We start from the raw sequence: 19,121 nt of genomic DNA, 5'->3' as shown, positions 1-19,121 counted from the left end.
ATATTATGACACTGACAACGTCCCCTCCCCAGCTATACTGGACTGATATTATGACACTGACAACGTCCCCTCCCCAGCTATACTTGGCTGATATTATTATTATTATTTTGACATTAATAATGTCCCCCTCCCCAAACTCGCCCTTATATTTTGATTTTGGCGTCAATGCAACCCCACCTCCACTTTACACTGCACGAACCTGGATCGAAAAAGAAGAACCGTGTCCGCGTGTTAGAAGATCCAGTCTCATAACTATAGTAACATGTTATCAATATGCTATCTCCAAAACTTTATACTTAGATCTCTAGATTTAATTACTTAACTGATTAGTTTAGATTTAGAGATGTTGTGATCGTGAAAAATACAGCCTACAATTGCCAGTATTAGGGTAGTTTGTTGAAGTCCTAACTTGGGTTTGATCGAACCTCTAGGGTTCGCTGAGTCTGTTTCAGGGGTTCGATGGAGGTCACAACACACTCATGACTTTTATAGGATGTACGATCAAATTTTGTCAGTGCGAACGATAAAACTAGCGGCTTATGATTTGAGTCCAAATACCAAAGCGACAGCATGACACAGATCTAGTAATAAAGTGCGTCCTCGAGATAATACGTTTTGGTTTCGTGATATTTCTACATAATGAAGCCCTTGACGTCACGAATAGTGTCAAAGCCACCTATACAGGCGAGCGTTTAGCGTTTATTTACGTGCTGTGACGAGCATACTTTTTATTATACGTTATCGTATGATGTCTGTCTTATTATTATAATTCTTTCACGCGAACTAGACTATCAAGAAAAAAAAATAATAACTGCATGATTTGCAATACTAAGTTGAGCAATTCTAATCTAGGGGGTCATCCATAAATGACGTCACACTCGTAGGGGGGAGGGGGGGGGGGGGGGGGGTCCGTAATTTTGTGACGATGTGTGATGAGGGGGAGGGGGGGGGTCAGATGTTGCGACGTCACATTTTTGCATTTTAAAAAAGCAATGTTATAAAACGAATTTTAGACGTTATTTCGCGTTTTAGATAACTGTTTTAATAAACTGTAATAGTTTAGACAAGATTTTGGAAAAATATCGATGTTTAAAAAAAAATTCAACTGCAATTTTGAGGGGGGTTGTAGGTTGAGGTGTGACGTCATTTTAGGGGGGGGTCTGGCTTTTTGTGACGACGTGTGACGGAGGGGAGGGGGGGAGGTAAAAATCGTCAAAAAAAGCGTGACGTCATTTATGGATGACCCCTAGTGTTCTTTGAGCGTGGTGTTGATGCACGGTTCATTTTGTGCACCAGTAAAATATATAGATCTATCTATGTTTTAAATTTGAAAAAAAAACAACATTCAATCATTCCTATTCGATTCTAGTATTAACTATTAAGGGTTCTGTGAATGCAACAATGAAGCAGGTGGGGTTCGGTACATCCAAAAGGTTAAGAACCACTGATCTATATCTAATACATTAATTTTATCATTAGTTTGTACTGGTAGTGTTGATGATCTTTCAAAATGGCGAACTCTTAAGAATTCTTTTTAAGAATTTATTCATAAATCTAGATCTAGATCTAGAAGTCTAGATCTAGTCTACATTCCGTAAATAAATTAAATTTGGATCCAAAAATTTTAAAGGTTAAAAAGATGTAAATTTTTTTTATTAAGTTTAGGCATAGGCAGTAAAATTAATTAGATCTAGTTTACGGTCAGCACTTTCACAGCCGCCTTTCTGCCCTTTGCCTTTTCTTTTTTTACTTTACACTGTAAAAGTAAAGTTTACACACACTTTACTTTCCCCAACACTGCATCATAACATTACATGAGTTAGGTATCCATCAGTCTGGGTGGACTGTATTGGAGACTTTATACAGACTTGACCTGGATTCAAGACTTACAGGCCTACATACAGGGCACAGGGAGATAGGCTGGCAAACACAAACAGCAGTGGTATCAAATGGTCAGGTGTCCCACACACACACACGCCCCCCCCCCCCCTCTCCCCCTACAATTTTGCATTTTTGGATAATTGATTGTTTTGACAGAAAATTTACTATTTTTTCATTTGGTTTCACCCTCTTAATTGTGTCATCAGGTGCTGATAGTAAAGTAAAACTAGAAGCCTAAGAAGAGTAAGAGTTACAGTAACTTACTTACAGTAGAGCAGCAGTAAGTACAGGTCTAGAGTCTAGTACTAGTGTACTAAATACTAGCAGTAGTAGTCATACTATGGGTAGCAACATAAATTTAAAACATCCCCAAAAAAGGCCAAATATAAAAAAAAACATACAGGCCTATGCATTACTACATAGTATTTATACGCCCGTACAGGCCTTAGCATAAGTATGTATTAGCCACTAGATCTATATTTACAACAGTGGCTAATTGCCTTTATAAATATTTAGGCCTAAGCCTAATTAGCTTGTTTGTAGTATAGTAGGTCTTTATTATAATTATAGGCAATATGTGATACATTACAATATTCTCTTTAGTTTATTAGGTTATAATCTGCCTAGTTACAATTGTATTGTATTTGTCCAAACTTTGTGGATTGATAATTTTCTTATATCCTTAACGTGTGCATTTTTTATTCATTTATAATTCTATTGTTTTTAAAAGAATATTAACTTACAAGATGGAAGATTGTCAGATGTTCACAGACGTCCATTCTAAAGAAATACTTTCAACAATGAATGCTTTACGCAAGGCAAATAAACTGTGTGATGTTATTCTAAGAGTAGAGAACAAATGTTTTCCTGCACATCGTATAGTGCTTGCAGCAAGTAGCGATTACTTCAATGCAATGTTTACAAATGAGGTAAATTTGTTGTCAATAATGTAGTACTAATCCTAATGTTTATAAAGTTTTGAATTTGGTAATTGTTTTGTTCACTTTCTGTTTTCTATAAGAAGTATCTATTTTTTAAATTTGGCTTTCATTTTCATGTACCATTTTATAAAAAGTTATGGTAATGTTGGTTAAGAGTAGCTGTTGTTAGTAGTAAGTAAGCCTATGTGATTTGGATGCCTGGTCTTTATTACTTTATAATGACTTGAAATTCCATAATAATAAAAAATAACTTTACTCATAAGTAAACATAATGTCACATAAGGAATATTTTCCATAAACCTCACATCTCAATAATCAGGTACTAATATTCTTAAGCTGATTAATAAATATTAGATTATTAGAGTAATAATGTCATAATTAGTTTTTAGCTTTTACAAAAAGTTGTGATATTTCTTTTGTTACATTTAAATAATGTGTCTGAATATTACTTTATATTTAATTATGTTCTGAAATACTCATAACTTTTATTTTTTTAAGATGAAGGAAAAAGACAAATCTGTAATAGATCTTCATGAGATACCCGCCATTGTCATGGAAATCCTGTTAGACTTTGTTTACACAGAGACAGTCGAGGTGACTGTAGAAAATGTACAGGAACTTCTGCCTGCTGCTTGCTTACTACAGCTGACAGGTTTGATTCTGCTAGACACAATCTAAAAACACAAAGAACGTACAACTCAGTTTTGACACAGCTGACTTCATTCACTCCACAACACTGACCAATATTTCAAAGCACTTTGTCAGAAAACATGAGCACAAAAAGTAGGCTTACTTTAATCTACATTTTAAGTTATTATATTGATGATTTTGCTTTGAATTAAATACTGAAATGATATGTGATGTTTGACTTGTTGAGTAGGTGTGAAGAATGCTTGCTGCAGATTTTTGGAACGTCAGCTTGATGCAAGTAACTGCTTGGGCATTAAGGTGTTTGCAGAAAATCACTGTTGTCAGTCATTATTTCATGCTGCAGAAAGATTTGCACTTAGACATTTTAATTCTGTCATAGAGCATGAAGAATTTAAAATAATGCATTTTGAAGAGGTGGAGTCATTAGTGGCAAGTGAGGATTTGCAGGTAAAAATGCTTTATGGAGAGATCTAATTACTGTAGGCGTATCTTTACTCTTGGTTATCTAGTGTATTTTATCTATAATGTTGACATTATTTCTTGCATCCTGTTTTGCTTGCTAATAAAAACAAAATCACTCATGGTAATTTGGAGACAATGACACTGTTTTGAAATCTAATAAAAAATGTGCGCTCCTATTGAAAAAGGGTTGTCCATTTAGTGACCAGGGGAAGGGAAAGGTGTTAAGAAAGGGTGACCTAAAAATTTCAATACTAAAAAATTTTTAGATACTGTTTTGGTGCTAATTGTAATAAAATGGATCTCTATTATTTAATGAATGATAACTAAGGTCAGTTGATATTGTAGAAGGAATTTACTGTTTTAAAAAAAAGTGCATTTTAGGAGAGGTTTTAGGGTCATTTGGGGACTGGATCTGATTTTTTTGTGCCAATGGTGAAATGGGGTGGGGGGGGGGGGGGGGGCTAATAACTTTATGGATTACCACTCAGCTAAAGGTTGGGATTACATCACTTTATAATTTTAAGTCTAACAAGTTAGAATGTAAAAAACAGCAGCATTAAGCTGAACCTATTTATGGATGCTTAGCTTCTAATTGATGTTGACAGTTTAAATTTTTTTTTCTAAATTTGTAGATTTTCATTTTAAATGAATGTTTAGGGATAAATCTCTTTCCTGGTCTAATTCCTTTTTGAATAAACCAAAAGTTATGAGATCCACATTTTTGTTAAGGTAAAAAGTGAAGAAACAGTTTATCAAGGTGTGGTTACCTGGGTTAAAAGTGATGAGCCTGCAAGACTCAAGTACATGCCACGGCTGCTAGGCCATGTTAGATTGCCTTTACTCTCAGTAAATTTTATCACAGATGTTCTGGACAATGAGGTAACTCTGCTCATTTCTTGTCTCGCTTGCCTTTACTCTCAGTAAATTTTATCACAGATGTTCTGGACAATGAGGTAAATCTGCTCATTTCTTGTCTCGCTGTTTAAAACTGTTTGATATTACCAACTATCCAGCATTATGAAAGTTAAATAGAGTTGAAGTCAAGAACATCAGTATTTATTTTCATGATGTCATTTTTTTTTTGTAACTTTTTAGATATTAATAAAAACAAGTCATGCTTGTCGAGATCTTGTAGATGAAGCAAAGCGTTTTCACCTTCGCCCAGATCTCAGAGATAAAATGAGCGGACCTAAAACTACACCTAGAGCAGGTACATGCATTTCATTAAAAATTCTACCTCTCATAATGAATACATACTGCCTGTTTGATCTTATAAGACTACTGTAATACTCTTTCTTGCATACAATTTTCTATATCTATTTTAAAGGAACGGACAGTGTCTTAGTTGTTCTTGGAGGCTTTGGTTCTCATCAAAACTTAGTCGATACAGTTGAAAGTTTTTGTTCAAAAACTGATTCATGGACCAAACTTCCTGTAAGTAAGGCTACCTTGCACTCTATGTGCACACTTTAATACTGTATGGCCTTCATACATTTGATCTTAAATTCCATATAGTATGGTGCTAATTAATTTTTTTTTATAAATCCAAGAGAAGAATTTTAAAACTTGTGTTTATTGTTTACTGATAGGCCTGCTGAATTATTTTAATACAGATTTGTTTTTAAAAATGTTTTACAATGTAAATTCTGTTTTATTTTTCTAAAGAAAGCTAAGCCATACCTGCATATACATACATGTAAATAGCTGGTTACAAACTGTTTCTCAACAGCTCATTAGGACAAACTACATTCATACTGGTCTTAACTGTCGCTAGTTTCCCTTGACGTTCACTACTTAAATAACATTTTTGCTAGAATAGATAATAAAATGCAAACATTTGTTTTTCAGAATTTAACTCGAAAGAGGCGCTATGTATCAGCAGCTTCGGTAGCCAATAAGCTCTATGTGGTTGGAGGGTATGACGGGCAGTCCAGACTGAGTTTAGTGGAAAAACTAGATTTTACACAGGAGAAACTGCAGTGGGAGCCTGTTACTTCTATGCACCAACGCAGAGGTTTGGCTGGCATATGTGTTTACAAAGGTATGGTCATAAATAGCTTGTGCCAAGGTATCAACTGTTCAACAGTGCCGTTGCCAAAAGCATCTATGATAATGGCTGTAGCTGTTAAGGCAAAAGTGTGAATCTTATTGCAATTTTTCAAAATCTCATGCAGCTAACTTACATGTTACCAATAGCTAAAAATTTGATAAAACCAGAATTTTAAATGAAATAAATGGTTATACAAAAGTGAAAGCAGCAATGCTATGACATAAATTTAAAAAAAAAAAAACAGTGTTGAGACATCAGCAATTAATCAGTATAAGTATAAGCACTGTTTGCAACATCAGGAAAAAAGGGTTAATAGCATTATGCTCACATTTAATTTAATAAGAATTTAAGACCAGACTTTAAAAATGTGATTTGAGTTGTACACTATGTACCTGTACTTGATGACACAATCTAGAGGCCAACACTAAAATAAAATTTGACCTTCCAGACCAACTGTATGTCTGTGGCGGCTTTGATGGGTATTCTAGGCACTCCAGTCTTGAACGTTTTAACCCCATCTCTGAGCAGTGGACAATGCTGAGCTCCATGGCAACAGGCAGAGAAGGTGCTGGGCTAGTTGTGGCCAGTGATATGATCTACTGTATAGGTGGATATGATGGTACTAATCTATTATCCACTGCGGAGTGCTATGATCCACAAATGGATCAATGGAGCAATATTCCACCTATGACAACTCAGAGATCTGGTAAGGGTGTCCATTGTGAAGTCTTAATAAATACAAATGTTGGGTACAATATTTAAAACACAAAGTTTAATCACATTTTAATCCTTTTGAAAATATATTTACATCTTTTAATACACTACGGTAATATCCACTTACACTTGAGCCAATTGATATAGTTTTGATTAAAATACTTCTAGGTGCAGGTGTTGCAGTTTTGAACAATGTAATTTATGTCTGTGGTGGTTATGATGGTACTGACCACCTTTCTAGTGTTGAATGTTTTAATACAAGAGCAAACTACTGGGCCTCCATAACAAACATGCAGGTTCCTCGCTGCTATGTAGGAGCTTGTGTATTCCAAGGAAAACTGATGGTTGTAGCAGGGTAAGACTTTACTAGAACACTCTCTATATATTTTGTAGTCTGTCAAGTCAAATGATAAAGTAGAAACTTTAATCAATACTTCCTGGTGTGGCTTATCTTTATGATATTCAGGCAGTAGGACCTTATTTATTTCACTGTCTCTAAATATGAGCTGAGCTTTTGATGTTGACAACTTTTCTATCATCTGTTCATCCTGTTGTTTTTTGGATTTGTTAATATTTGATAGGGGCTTTATTCTGTTGGACTTCACAGACAAAGCATACACTTTACCAAAAAGTGCTCCATTGCATTCATTCTTTCCTTTCAGCTATGATGGTAAAACTCTATTGGACACTCTTGAGGTCTACGACCCTTCTCACAGTACCTGGAAGAACATGAGTAAAAGTATGGCCATATCAAGGTGTGATGCAGGTGTCACAGTCATCAGATCTGTCTAGAGATGAGATACATTCCTTCCCTTGGTTAACCTCACATAATGATTTATGTAATAATGTGGTTGGTATTTCACACTCTTCTAATCTAGTCAGGTGCTTTTATGTGCAATCAATCTCATTTTTTGTTTCATAATAGACTTTTTGTTGAACATATAGTTGTGTGTGTAATTTGAAGACAGTTGTTTAGATACAGTATCATTGATTCTATGATACATCACCAGTGGACTAGATAATGGAGTTTGACCAGCTGTATCATCCATACACAACACACCAATGATTCTCTTTGCTCAGTGTATAGTTTTATAAGAGCAACTAGTTTATCTAAGATCGCTGTAAAACACTGTGATCGGATCAGAAAACATAAAATTAGTTACCACTTACCCATGAGTAGTGAATCCTCATACTTAAATTGTTAATAACATGACAATAATAATTAAAAATAATGGTGGTTAAGTATTTTTTTGAGGAACTAGAATAATACACATCAATTGTTGCAACTGTCACATTTTTAAGATGAATGGGGAACAAAAATGTTTAATGGAATAACTTCCTATTTACTTCACATTTTGAAATTTTAATGCATTCTTGCAACCTTTATACACAACATGAGAAGTACTATTACTTGTGCATAAACATAAGATTCAGGGTAAGACAACTCTAGACCTAAATATTTATGAATGCACAACAGACACCAACAATTTGTGTATCATACTTACTGTACGTTATTTAGAAATCAGAAGTTTAAAAATTATAATTGTTTGCCAAAATTTTATTTGCAGTTTTAATGTCTCTTAATCTTATTGATTGACATGTACATTGTTATTGATTATTGCACTATCCATAATTTGTTGCAAATGTATTATTTATCATTTTTATTTCAAGGAAAAAACTGTAAAATTGTACATACATTTGTGAAGTAGGTTTAGTCAAGGGAAATGCAACTTTGGTTTATTGGTAGTTTAGGTCACATTCTTGTGGGCTACTATAGACTAACCAGCTTGTTGCAATTTTTTCTTACTATTGAAATAAATCCCTTATTGATAAATGATGGATCTCATACATGGCATGCTGTTTTGTGGATCTCACACAAATCCATAATGTGAATCATATCCTACCATTCCTTCTTGTTATTGTATTTCAGTAAAAATCAAATAATGGCTGTGTTGTTTTCTCATATCTGTGATGTGAAATAAAGATTTTGTTGTTGTTTTTTTTCCCGTGAATTAACCAACTCGATTTTTCTAAAAATAAAGCATATTCTCCTAAATTAACCAGGTGTAATTCTAACCTAGATAGAAACCTGTATAGATTATCTAGTTATATTAAAATACCATGGTGCTCATGTTTCATATTTATGATTCCTTTGTCATACATTGCAACATTGTTTTTACTGTGACATCCCACTGTGCCACCAGTGGCATTAAAGTGTGTAACATTTCAATGATTGTTACATGTGCTGTAATGGTTACACTTCATGGTTTAGTCTAGATTGCAGTAAGCTAATATTCCATGTTACTTTGAATGATTATTTTAAAATGGTAATAAAAAAGTTCCTGTGTACAGCTAACAAGAATGAAGCTACTTGTGCCTAATGAATACTTATGATTAAAAAAAAATGTACTGCACTAAATAATACACTTTATACTATAATGTGTATAATAATACTTTGCTCTTTAAATAATAGATGTACATTCTATACAATAAACCATGTAATTCCAATACTGCTCTTCAGTTTTTAGTTATATGACCAAGTCAGTCCTACAAAACTCTTCGTTGTATTTGTATACAGTTTTCTATCAGTATTGTAACAAGATCTGTTTGAATTAAATTGTTCAAACCATAAAACTGGGAGAGGAAATTCACGACTAGTTGGTATGAAACAAGTACATCTTTCTTTACATACAAGGCTCTTTACAATATTTTATATTGTGGGGAGAAAATACGCAGTTTAAAAAAAAGATAGCAGTATGGTTTCATGTTTGGATATGGAACATTTATAAAAAATGCCCAACATTAAGGTCTCCTATGTTATTAGATTAAATTTTATATGCCCAGATAATACTACTGGATCTCCTATTTATTTTATGGGCGTATTGTGTAATGTTCAGTGTCGTGGGCATTTTTATGACAATGGTGCCTTTTTAGGGAAACAAAAAATTAATTATAACAAGCTATTTTTGAAGAACAATGGTGCCTCTTTTGGGAAATACAAGTTAATTAAAACGAACAAGAACAGTCAGTGACGAATAAGGAGTCGTCCATAAAAGATGTCGCTCTCGTAAAGGGGGGGGGGGGGGGGCGCTCAGATGGTGTGACGTCACACTTTTGCTTTATAAAAAAGCAATGTTAGAAAACGAATTTTAGCCTTTGTTTCGCGTTTTAGAAAACTTTTAATAAATTATAATAGGAATTGATTGAAATACTCTATGTTGACAAGATTTTGGAAAAATTTCGTATTTTAAGAAAAATTCAACTGCAATTTTGAGGGGGGGGGGGGGGGGGGGTTGTAGGCTGAGGTGTGACGTCATTTAAGGGGGTGTCTACCTTTTTGTGACGGATGGAGGTAAAAATAGTCAAAAAGCGTGACGTCATCTATGGATGATCCCTAATTAAAAAAATAAAATTTACATGGAAGCATCTACTTTGGTATCGATGTCTGTAGCAACTGTTGTTTAACGAAGGTGCTTGTCTTGAGGTCATCATCACTGACCGTCACCACTGCTCTGTGCCTATCTTGAGGTCATCATCACTGCCCGTCACCACTGCTCTGTGCCTATCTTGAGGTCATCATCACTGACCGTCACCACTGCTCTGTGCCTATCTTGAGGTCATCATCACTGCCCGTCACCACTGCTCTGTGCCTATCTTGAGGTCATCATCACTGCCCGTCACCACTGCTCTGTGCCTATCTTGAGGTCATCATCACTGCCCGTCACCACTGCTCTGTGCCTATCTTGAGGTCATCATCACTGACCGTCACCCCTGCTGGGGTATGGGCTGCCAACCAAAGATCTCCAGAGTCCTCTGTCCTGTGCCATTTTTTCAACCTTACTCCGGGTGTAACCCATCTTTATGGTTTCAGCCTCAAGGTCCCGTCTCCAGTCCAGAGTCCTCTGTCCTGTGCCATTTTTTCAACCTTACTCCAGGTGCAACCCATCTTTATGGTTTCAGCCTCAAGGTCCCGTCTCCAGTTGTTTTTTGACCGACCTCTTTTCCGCTTTCCCTGAGGGTTCCATCTCAAAGCCTGTCAGATGATATTGGCTGGTGGTCTGCACAGTGTGTCCTATACAACCCCATCTTCTGTTCCTTAATTCTTCTTCAGCTGCAAGTTGTCCTGTTGTTTGCCATAGTTGTGTATGGTGTCGGGCCAGCGGATCTTGTGTAATCTTCTGAGACAGCCGTTTATAAATGTCTGGAATCATTCTGTTTTTGTTTGTACCATGGTGGTCAGGGAGAGCTGACTGGAAGCCCAGATGTTCTTTAGCTGCCCTTGCTTAAGGTCGGCATCTGCCCTAAACTGTTGGTGGGCGAAGGTGCATATCTTGAAGTCGACGTGTATTGGTCAATGAATGACAGAAAAATTAAAATTGTCCCATATTTTTTTAATATGCTGTTGGCTATAAATTGTGAGTGTCACCAGCTCAATCCAGGTCGTCGAAACTGAGCTGAAAAATCAATTTGCTGCGACAAATCCAGACAGACGAGAAAAAAAAGTAACCGAGACTGAAAACGTTTTATTTACTTTTATAATTTTATGCTTGAAATACCGTGATTGGAACTTGAAAAGGCTGACTTTAAAACAGATTTTATTGAATTTTCATCCAGTGGCTAAGCTATTAACACATTTTTTTTACAAATCGAAAACATTGATATAGGCCCACAATATCTGCTCACGTGTGATGTTGCGGGGTTTCACATCGTATGTGTAAGATGTCTCTGCTATTGTTAGCCAATTAGAAATTGTTGTCGGGTTCATAATTATTGGTTGTCTTCGCCGAATTCCGATTCATTACTCATAATCGTGTCCTGATTGTGCCCAAGACACATGTAGCGGATGAAGTGGAGTTCCTCTGTTTCAAAGACCTCGACATACAGGGAGATAGTGTGGTCAGCCCCATGCCAAGCCGCCTTGGTTTCCCTAACGTGAGTCGCAGGTACCCATCAGAGCTGGGTGGACTCGGGAACATAGTACAGACTCAAGCCCGGTATCCGAACACGAGCCTTTCGGGATAGCAGTTGAAACCTCTAATATCCGACCATGCCTTCCCCCACTCACTACAACGTGCCCCAACAAAGATGCGTTCAACAATATTTAACAACATACATACAGATAGATACACAAGACATACATTCTTTCTATTTTATAGGCCTAGAGATCTGTATAGTTATATAGAAGCTAGCGCTTTTTTGTGTGCACTCGACACCAGTGTTTTTCTCGGGGGCGGGGGAGGGGGGAGGCACTTGATATTTTCGGGGGGGGGGGGGGGGGGTGAGCGGACATGGGAAAAAGTACATGTATTCTATTCCATTTCGTTCGGGAGGGGCGGGGGATAGATGCCTGGAAGTATGGATGTTATCATCCATTTTATCAAGTTGGCTTTAAGCAAAAAGCAAGACCTACACCGAAAGAATTTACGAGGAGAAGACTGCGAGTACGTTGAATTAGTAGTATTGTGCAATGACTACAGTTACACATTGTGAAATAACATAATGTCAAATATCTAGATCTAGTCTATGTAGTTGTATTTATAGTCCCACCTATACTCCCTATGTATTAGTATTAGTATTAGATTAGACAGCCTATGAATAGTTGAATGCTTTATAATTTTATTTAGGCTAATTACTATTACCCTTATTACATTATAATTAGTGTAACATAATGTTTAATGTAGTAAAGTATAGGTCTATGGCTATACAATATAAATAAATAATACTTAGGTTATATAATATACACTATATTTAATATTTATATAGGTCATAGGGTAGCCATAAACCTAAAAATATAAATTGTTCTGTTTATAAAGTCTATACTTTTACTATGCTCCTACTCTTGTGGCAAAGGGAAGTAACAAGATTATGCGTCCTTTCTACATTTGCATTTTTGTGATTCTCATTATAATTTTATAAATTGTCTTATATATGGAATTCATTTGCTTAATTTTACATTGGGAAAGTTCATAACATATCTATAATTCAAATTTTGTAAGTGAGGGTTTATATATTGCATAGTATTTTGAATAATCTCGTTTTTTTAATGACACGAAGGTTTGCAGGTAGCGTCTTCTTGGTTCGAAAATGTTACGCAGAGGCCGCCATCATTATCCAGAGAAACGATAGCATGCGAAACCGATTTACTACGTCGTTGAATCGCGATCGTGATCTTATAAAATATTCGCCCTTTGCTATTTGACTATTTGATTTTTATAGAATCTAATTATAAATTAATAATTTAATTATTTAGGCCAACTGTTTTTAAATTAAATATCAGTAGGCCTAATTAATTAAATTTTAAAATAAATTGGATATGCTAAGTAAAAGATTATTGCAAGAATTGTCTAGGCCTAATTAATTATACTAGACTAGTCACTAGTCTATTAAAATGGTAATCTATCGTTTTGGGTACGTAAAATCGCCCGCGGCTATTAATGTACGAAAACGTTACCTCATTGTCAAGGCTTTAATAGAAGTATATTGTCATATGTTTGTGTCAAATATTATAGATAAATGAATAATAAACCTAAATCAATGGCTAAATATATCGATATAGGCCAGAAATAAACTTTAAACAGCAGTGTTTGCGAGCAAGATTTGCTATATAAACAGCAGCCATTTGTAAAATAGAGTGGCTTCCCCCTGATCTCGCGCTAAAAGCTTATAAAATAAAACTTAAACAAGATGGCTGCTATAGTAAATGAGCATGGTTGCATCTGTTGGAAACATCGCTAGTCTTCATTTATTACTGAAAAGTTTTAATTCAATTCTTTAAAAACAGGTACATAAATGAAACAAGGAAACATTTTTGTATTTTAAAAAATATAAATCCTCCTCAAAATGTGAAATAATTATTAAAATTTAAGGAGTCACCTGGTTTTCACATTACAAGTCGCGGGCGATTTTACGTACCCAAAACGATAGATTACCATTAAAATGATTTGTTTAGTTAGGACTTAGGACCTAAAGTCAAAGTGTCCTAGTCCTAAAGCCCTAAATTTTAATGTTTAGTATTTAGCCACGAAACACCCTGCTCCCTACACCTAAAATAAAATACTTAGGCCTAGACTTAAACTATTATTATTTATTATAGGCCCACTTACTTAGGGCCTATATTATATCACCCAGATATCCCTTACCTTACCCCTCTTTGAAGTTTACTAAAGTTTACTACAGTCCACTCAATTGTACTAGATCTATACCTATGGGGAAGTGGGTTATTAATTTCCAAGTTTAATTTAATAATTTTTACATAGATTCCTAGAAGCCATCTAAGTACTATCTTTATTGTAAACTAGATTAAAAATTATGGTTTGAATGTTTAGGCTACTAATTATCAAAAAGAAGAGTAGGCCCCTATGCCTACAGTTTTTAGTAATTATATAACTTTAGTTTGCAGGTCCCAAAACATTTAGTTCTAAAGATAAAGTTGTCGAGTATGACCACGTCCACAGTGTGTTCTAATGTCAGATACATACATTTGGTTCAAGTATATCTTTTCCAGTATTGTATAATTGTATATACATGAAAAGCCAGGATATTTCACAAAAGCCACAACTTCAGGCTTGAAGTGTGAAGCCCAACTAAAGGATATAGGTTCAGCCTATTGTATTGTTTTCAATATAAAAAAAACCTTCAGTCTAAAGAAAGACTAAAGCCTAATGATCTTATTTTCAATATAGGCCTAGTTACTTTGACTTTGACTAGGTATAAATGTGTTAATTTGTTTTACTATGTAAGATTACACAAATCACAACACCTTAATCAGTCTCTTTAGGTTTATCTTCAGTAAAACTGTCTTATGTCCATAATTTTTTTTTACCACCAGCCACTCTTACTTTTTATATAAAAACAAACCACTAATCTTTTAAGAATTGATACAACAATCTACAAATATATATTATTATATAGAGTGTGATGTTTCTGACTTGTCATATGCAGTTAATAGTTTAATTCCTATTTCATGTTATAGATTTTTAAACATTTCAGTGGATTTTACAACTTACTGTACTTATACATTTCCAGGAATGAATGCAAAAAAAAAAAAGGAGAATATAAAGAATTTCTTTGTTGATACTATCATTGAAAAATAAAATGGAGCAAACAATCACTATGATGACTGAGGAGGAAATTCCAGAAGTTGGTCCCAATGATATTGTGATTCATTTAGTCAATCCTTACAAGTGTGGCTTATGTGATCTTGAGTTTCTGGAGAAAGCTGTGTTTAAGGTATATGAAGTGTCAGTTATGACAACTCCAACTGGAATTAATTTTGATAATAGTTACATCTGAATTAATTTGTTTTAGTTTTATATTTGATTTTGAGTTTGACTCTGATGTTTTAGAAACATATGTTTTCCCACCTGGAACAAATAAAACAAGAAAGACCAAGTTCTCAGATAGTGATGAGCATAACACTTCCTCCTGAGACACCAGGGGGCGTCACTGTGACAAGAGATATCTTACAACTAGGAGAGGATGGTTCTATCAAACAAGTACTTCAGGTAAGGGAAAGTAAACCCTCATTTAATCATCACTTATTGGTCGGTTTATTAATAAAAAATTTTGTTGTCTAAGCATGTTAATAAATTACTTTTTAATGATGTGCTATTTTAAAATCAATGCCATCTCTTGCAGCCTACTCATAATCTAACACTGAATCAAGTTTCCCCACTGAGAGAACTAGAAGAAGCAGGTGTCATCAAACTTGAGCAGCCCAAGCCCGAAGTAATGATACCAAAAAGAGTTACACAGCCTATTGCCAGAAGCAGCAGTGTTGTTACTAATGCTGCTCAAACACAGCAGGGACAGCCTGAAGTTGACCTCATTCAAGATGTGTTTACCTCTGTTGTGAGTCCTCCAGAGGTTCAAGTTGTTGTAAAGCAGCCCACACTAAAAGATGCAGCAGAAAGTACTTCAGAAGTGTCAGAAATGGCTGAGAACAATGATGGCTTTTTAAGTTTTGCACTCAAAGGGCCAAATGATGAAATGCAACATATCCAAATTATCAGGTCTGAAGGTGCAGGTGATTTGATGCTTGAACTTGGCAATGATGCCAAGGGGGCTAACCGAGTAGTAGCTTCAAACAAAAACAATTGTGACATTTGCGGAAAAGTGTTGTCCAGCTCCACAAATCTGATTAGACATAAAATGTATCACAGTGCTGAAAGGCCTTTTGTGTGTGAGATTTGTAACAAGGGTTTCAAGGATATCTGTAACTTAAAAAAGCATGCAATGATACATAAGCGAATTTTCCCATGCTATTTGTGCAAAAAATCTTTTTTGCGAAAATCTCTGTTAGCTCTTCATTTACGTCGTCATGAAGCTCGAACTACACTTGTCAAGTCTGGTAACAGTATGAAAGAGGTGACGATCAGAACATTTGTTGATGAAGATGGAACTAGAGTTGAGGAAATGTGCATGGCAGCTTTGGGTGGCCAAACCTTTGAGTATAAGCAGCGTATAGTCAAAGCTGACCCTGGAGAAATTGACAGACAGGTAAAGAAAGAAATAGAAGCTGAGAAAAGAGCTCAAGCAGATGCTGGTACAACCACAGAGCCAGAAATCACTGAAACTGTGGTGTCTGAGGAAAATACTGAAGAAAACACTGATCAAAAACCATCTAGCCAGAAGACTATATTCATGGTGACAATGAATGGATTACAAGAAACTGTTGTGGAACAACCTTCCGCTCCTGAAAGCAGCCAGGAAAATGTGTTCAGAAAATCTGAGTCTAGCTCTATTGATGAGGTAGCAGTGGATGACATGCCAGATTTGAAAATCCCAGATGTTCCTGAAGAATTTGTCAAGGTTTATCAATGTGGACATTGTGGCAAGCGGACAGTTCAGCGAGGCAATATGATGCGACATTTGATCCACCACTTAACAGACAAGCCTTTTAGATGTGACGAGTGCCCCAAGCAGTTTGTTGATAAAGGAGAACTAGTTAAGCACAAGAAAACACATTCTAAACCTTACAGGTGCCAGCTGTGTCATGGAGCTTTTGCACACAATGCACAGTTGTTGAAACATTTGCAGAGTGCATGTTTAGGCAATACAGATGCTCTAAATTACACCATCATGGAAGATGGTAAAACCTACAAATGCGACATCTGTCGTATTGAGATGAAGAGGTTGGGCAACATGATCAAGCATGTTAGAACTCACAGCATAAGCCATAGGAAACCAATGTGGAATGATGCAAGGAAAGTGAACCTTCTGAAATCTGGCAAGAGACCAGAAGCCCCATACTATTATGATTCAAATCGTAGACTCTTTGTATGTGGTTACTGCTCCAAGTCATTTGCTTTGAAGGCCAGTGTCTACCAACATGTGAAGGTGCACACCAAAGAGAAACCCTACCAGTGTGCTGACTGTGACAGGTGGTTCTCATGTGCTGCTGCATTAAAGAGACATTTGCAAATACATACTAAACCATTTAAGTGTGAAAAATGTCCTTTAGCTTTTTCACGCAAACTTTTCTTGGACGCACACCAAAGGAAACATTATCAAAGTGAAAAAGATGAAGAAACCACAGATTATGGGCTGACTGAAGACAAGTTGTCATACTACTGTAAGCACTGCAGCAAGAAGCTTCCCAATAAATATCGCATGATGAGCCACGTAAGATCACACGTAAATAAAAGACCATTTGAGTGCCCAACATGTAACAAGTGCTTCAGCAGCCAGTACATGCTACTCAAGCACAAAAAGATCCATGTCAAGCCTTTTGTTTGTAGTCAGTGTGGAGAAACCTTTACCAGGAAAATTTTCATGGATGTTCACAAAGTAAAAATGCATACTTACAAGGAAAAAGAAGTTGAATTAGATGTCAACGATTCTTTCTCAGAAGTACAAAACTTTCCATGTTCCATTTGTGGGGCTCCATTTGACAGGCTTGTCATCAAAATGAATCATGAAAAGAAATGTGCTGAGGAATGTAAAGTGATGATGCGGCTTCCAGAAGGAAAAGGTTACAAATGTAAAATCTGCAACAAGGTGGCAAGCCTGAAGCACAATCTAATGGTCCATATTCGTAAGCACGACAATATTGTCTCTGTTGACAAAAGTGGCAGCATAACCTTTCTTGATGAATCTTTTGTACAAGAGAATGATAATGTTAAGCAGCCAGTGCAGAATGTATCAGATAAAGAAGAGAAAGAAAAAACTATAACCATTTTTCAGCCAACCTCAGTAAGGAAGAAAAAGGTAGAGGTTTGCAAGGATGATATTTTTGATGATGAAGCAAATGTTGAAGATGTCAAGGATTCAAGATACAAGAAAACTGCAGGAGGCTATGCATGTCTGTCCTGTAGGCGTAAATTTATTGACTTTGATCTGCTGATGAAGCATTTAGACTCACATGGTGACATTGAAGATAGTGCCAAGAAGACTAATGCTAAAAATAAACAAGAGCAAGGGAAGTCACAAGATCATGAAGTTAAAATGGAAGCGGAGGACATCAGGCAGGATAATACAGATTCCATGGATGATACAGAAAAACCTGTCTCAAGTTCTAAGACACAGAGTAAATCCACTCCAAAATCTGCATCAAAAAGGAAAATCACTGAAGACACCAAGATGAATAACTCAACCAAATCTAAAGTGTCTACTCCAAAAGTCTCCCATAAGCCACATAATGTACCAGCAGATAATCTTACACCTTCCAGAAGTGGCAGTCGCCCTGCTAGAGTTCAGAAAATACCATCTCGATTTCTTGAATGATTTACTTTTTCTCATTTAAATTTTCTCTATGAAATTTTATATATCAGCTGTAAATATTCCTCTGGATGTATATCCATGAGAAAGATTTCTGTTCTAATAGAAATATTCTAATGTTGTTAGACAAGTGTTTATTCTGATTGATGATGATCAGCTTTCAAACTGTTGTGTTGGTGTCTAGTTTCCCTATGTCTAAAATAGAAAGGCCATCATAATCATGATAAAGTAGAAAATAAAATAGTATCTCACGTGTTTTATATGACCTACACAGCATATGACTATACTACTCATTTAAATTTAAAGTTAAGCTATTTTAAATTTAAGAAATTTCTGTATATTAGAAATAGATATTTTTCTCTTGTAAGAAAAGAGCATGTTTGAATGTAAGTTGTGTATATTATAATTAAAAAGCATCTGATCCATTGTTTATCTCCCCTGTATTCTGATTATTTCCCTGTATTTGTATCAATATGTCTGGCAGCATGTTTATTGTTTACTTTCATGAACATAGCAGATCTACCTATTGATTATTTTGTAATAAAAGACAAAATATATTTCTTGTTGTTAGTGCTGTTTAGATTAACCCTCCCCTAACCAATGTTTCAACATGTCAGTATGTAGTGATGGTCTAATACTATTTGTTGGGACATTTGTTTTAAATTAGTTAAAGCATTTGTAGGAAAGATGTTTTACAACAGATA

The 19,121-nt window shown here is 35.5% G+C and overlaps 1 protein-coding gene across 1 annotated transcript; it reads left to right on the top strand.

The window, feature by feature from the left end:
• The first annotated feature begins 1,499 nt into the window (after positions 1-1,499).
• Positions 1,500-18,970, top strand: LOC131949778 (uncharacterized). Its single transcript, XM_059311726.1, has 17 exons — positions 1,500-1,630; positions 2,088-2,161; positions 2,612-2,810; positions 3,321-3,474; positions 3,703-3,920; positions 4,665-4,814; positions 5,031-5,145; positions 5,263-5,369; positions 5,784-5,976; positions 6,434-6,691; positions 6,868-7,054; positions 7,362-7,488; positions 10,571-10,678; positions 10,811-10,869; positions 14,760-14,928; positions 15,045-15,203; positions 15,337-18,970. Exons 3-17 carry the CDS (start codon positions 2,628-2,630, stop codon positions 18,421-18,423), a joined length of 5,274 nt encoding a protein of 1,757 aa, XP_059167709.1. The 5' UTR covers positions 1,500-1,630; positions 2,088-2,161; positions 2,612-2,627; the 3' UTR covers positions 18,424-18,970.
• The last annotated feature ends 151 nt before the right edge of the window (positions 18,971-19,121 follow it).

The sequence above is a fragment of the Physella acuta genome, unplaced genomic scaffold (genome assembly GCF_028476545.2).
Source record: "Physella acuta isolate Inbredline_101_S28 unplaced genomic scaffold, ASM2847654v3 ptg000714l, whole genome shotgun sequence".
Taxonomy (NCBI): Eukaryota; Metazoa; Mollusca; class Gastropoda; family Physidae; genus Physella; species Physella acuta.
The sequence above is the reverse complement of the archived record's forward strand: the minus strand, read 5'-3'. Positions and strand labels throughout refer to the sequence as shown.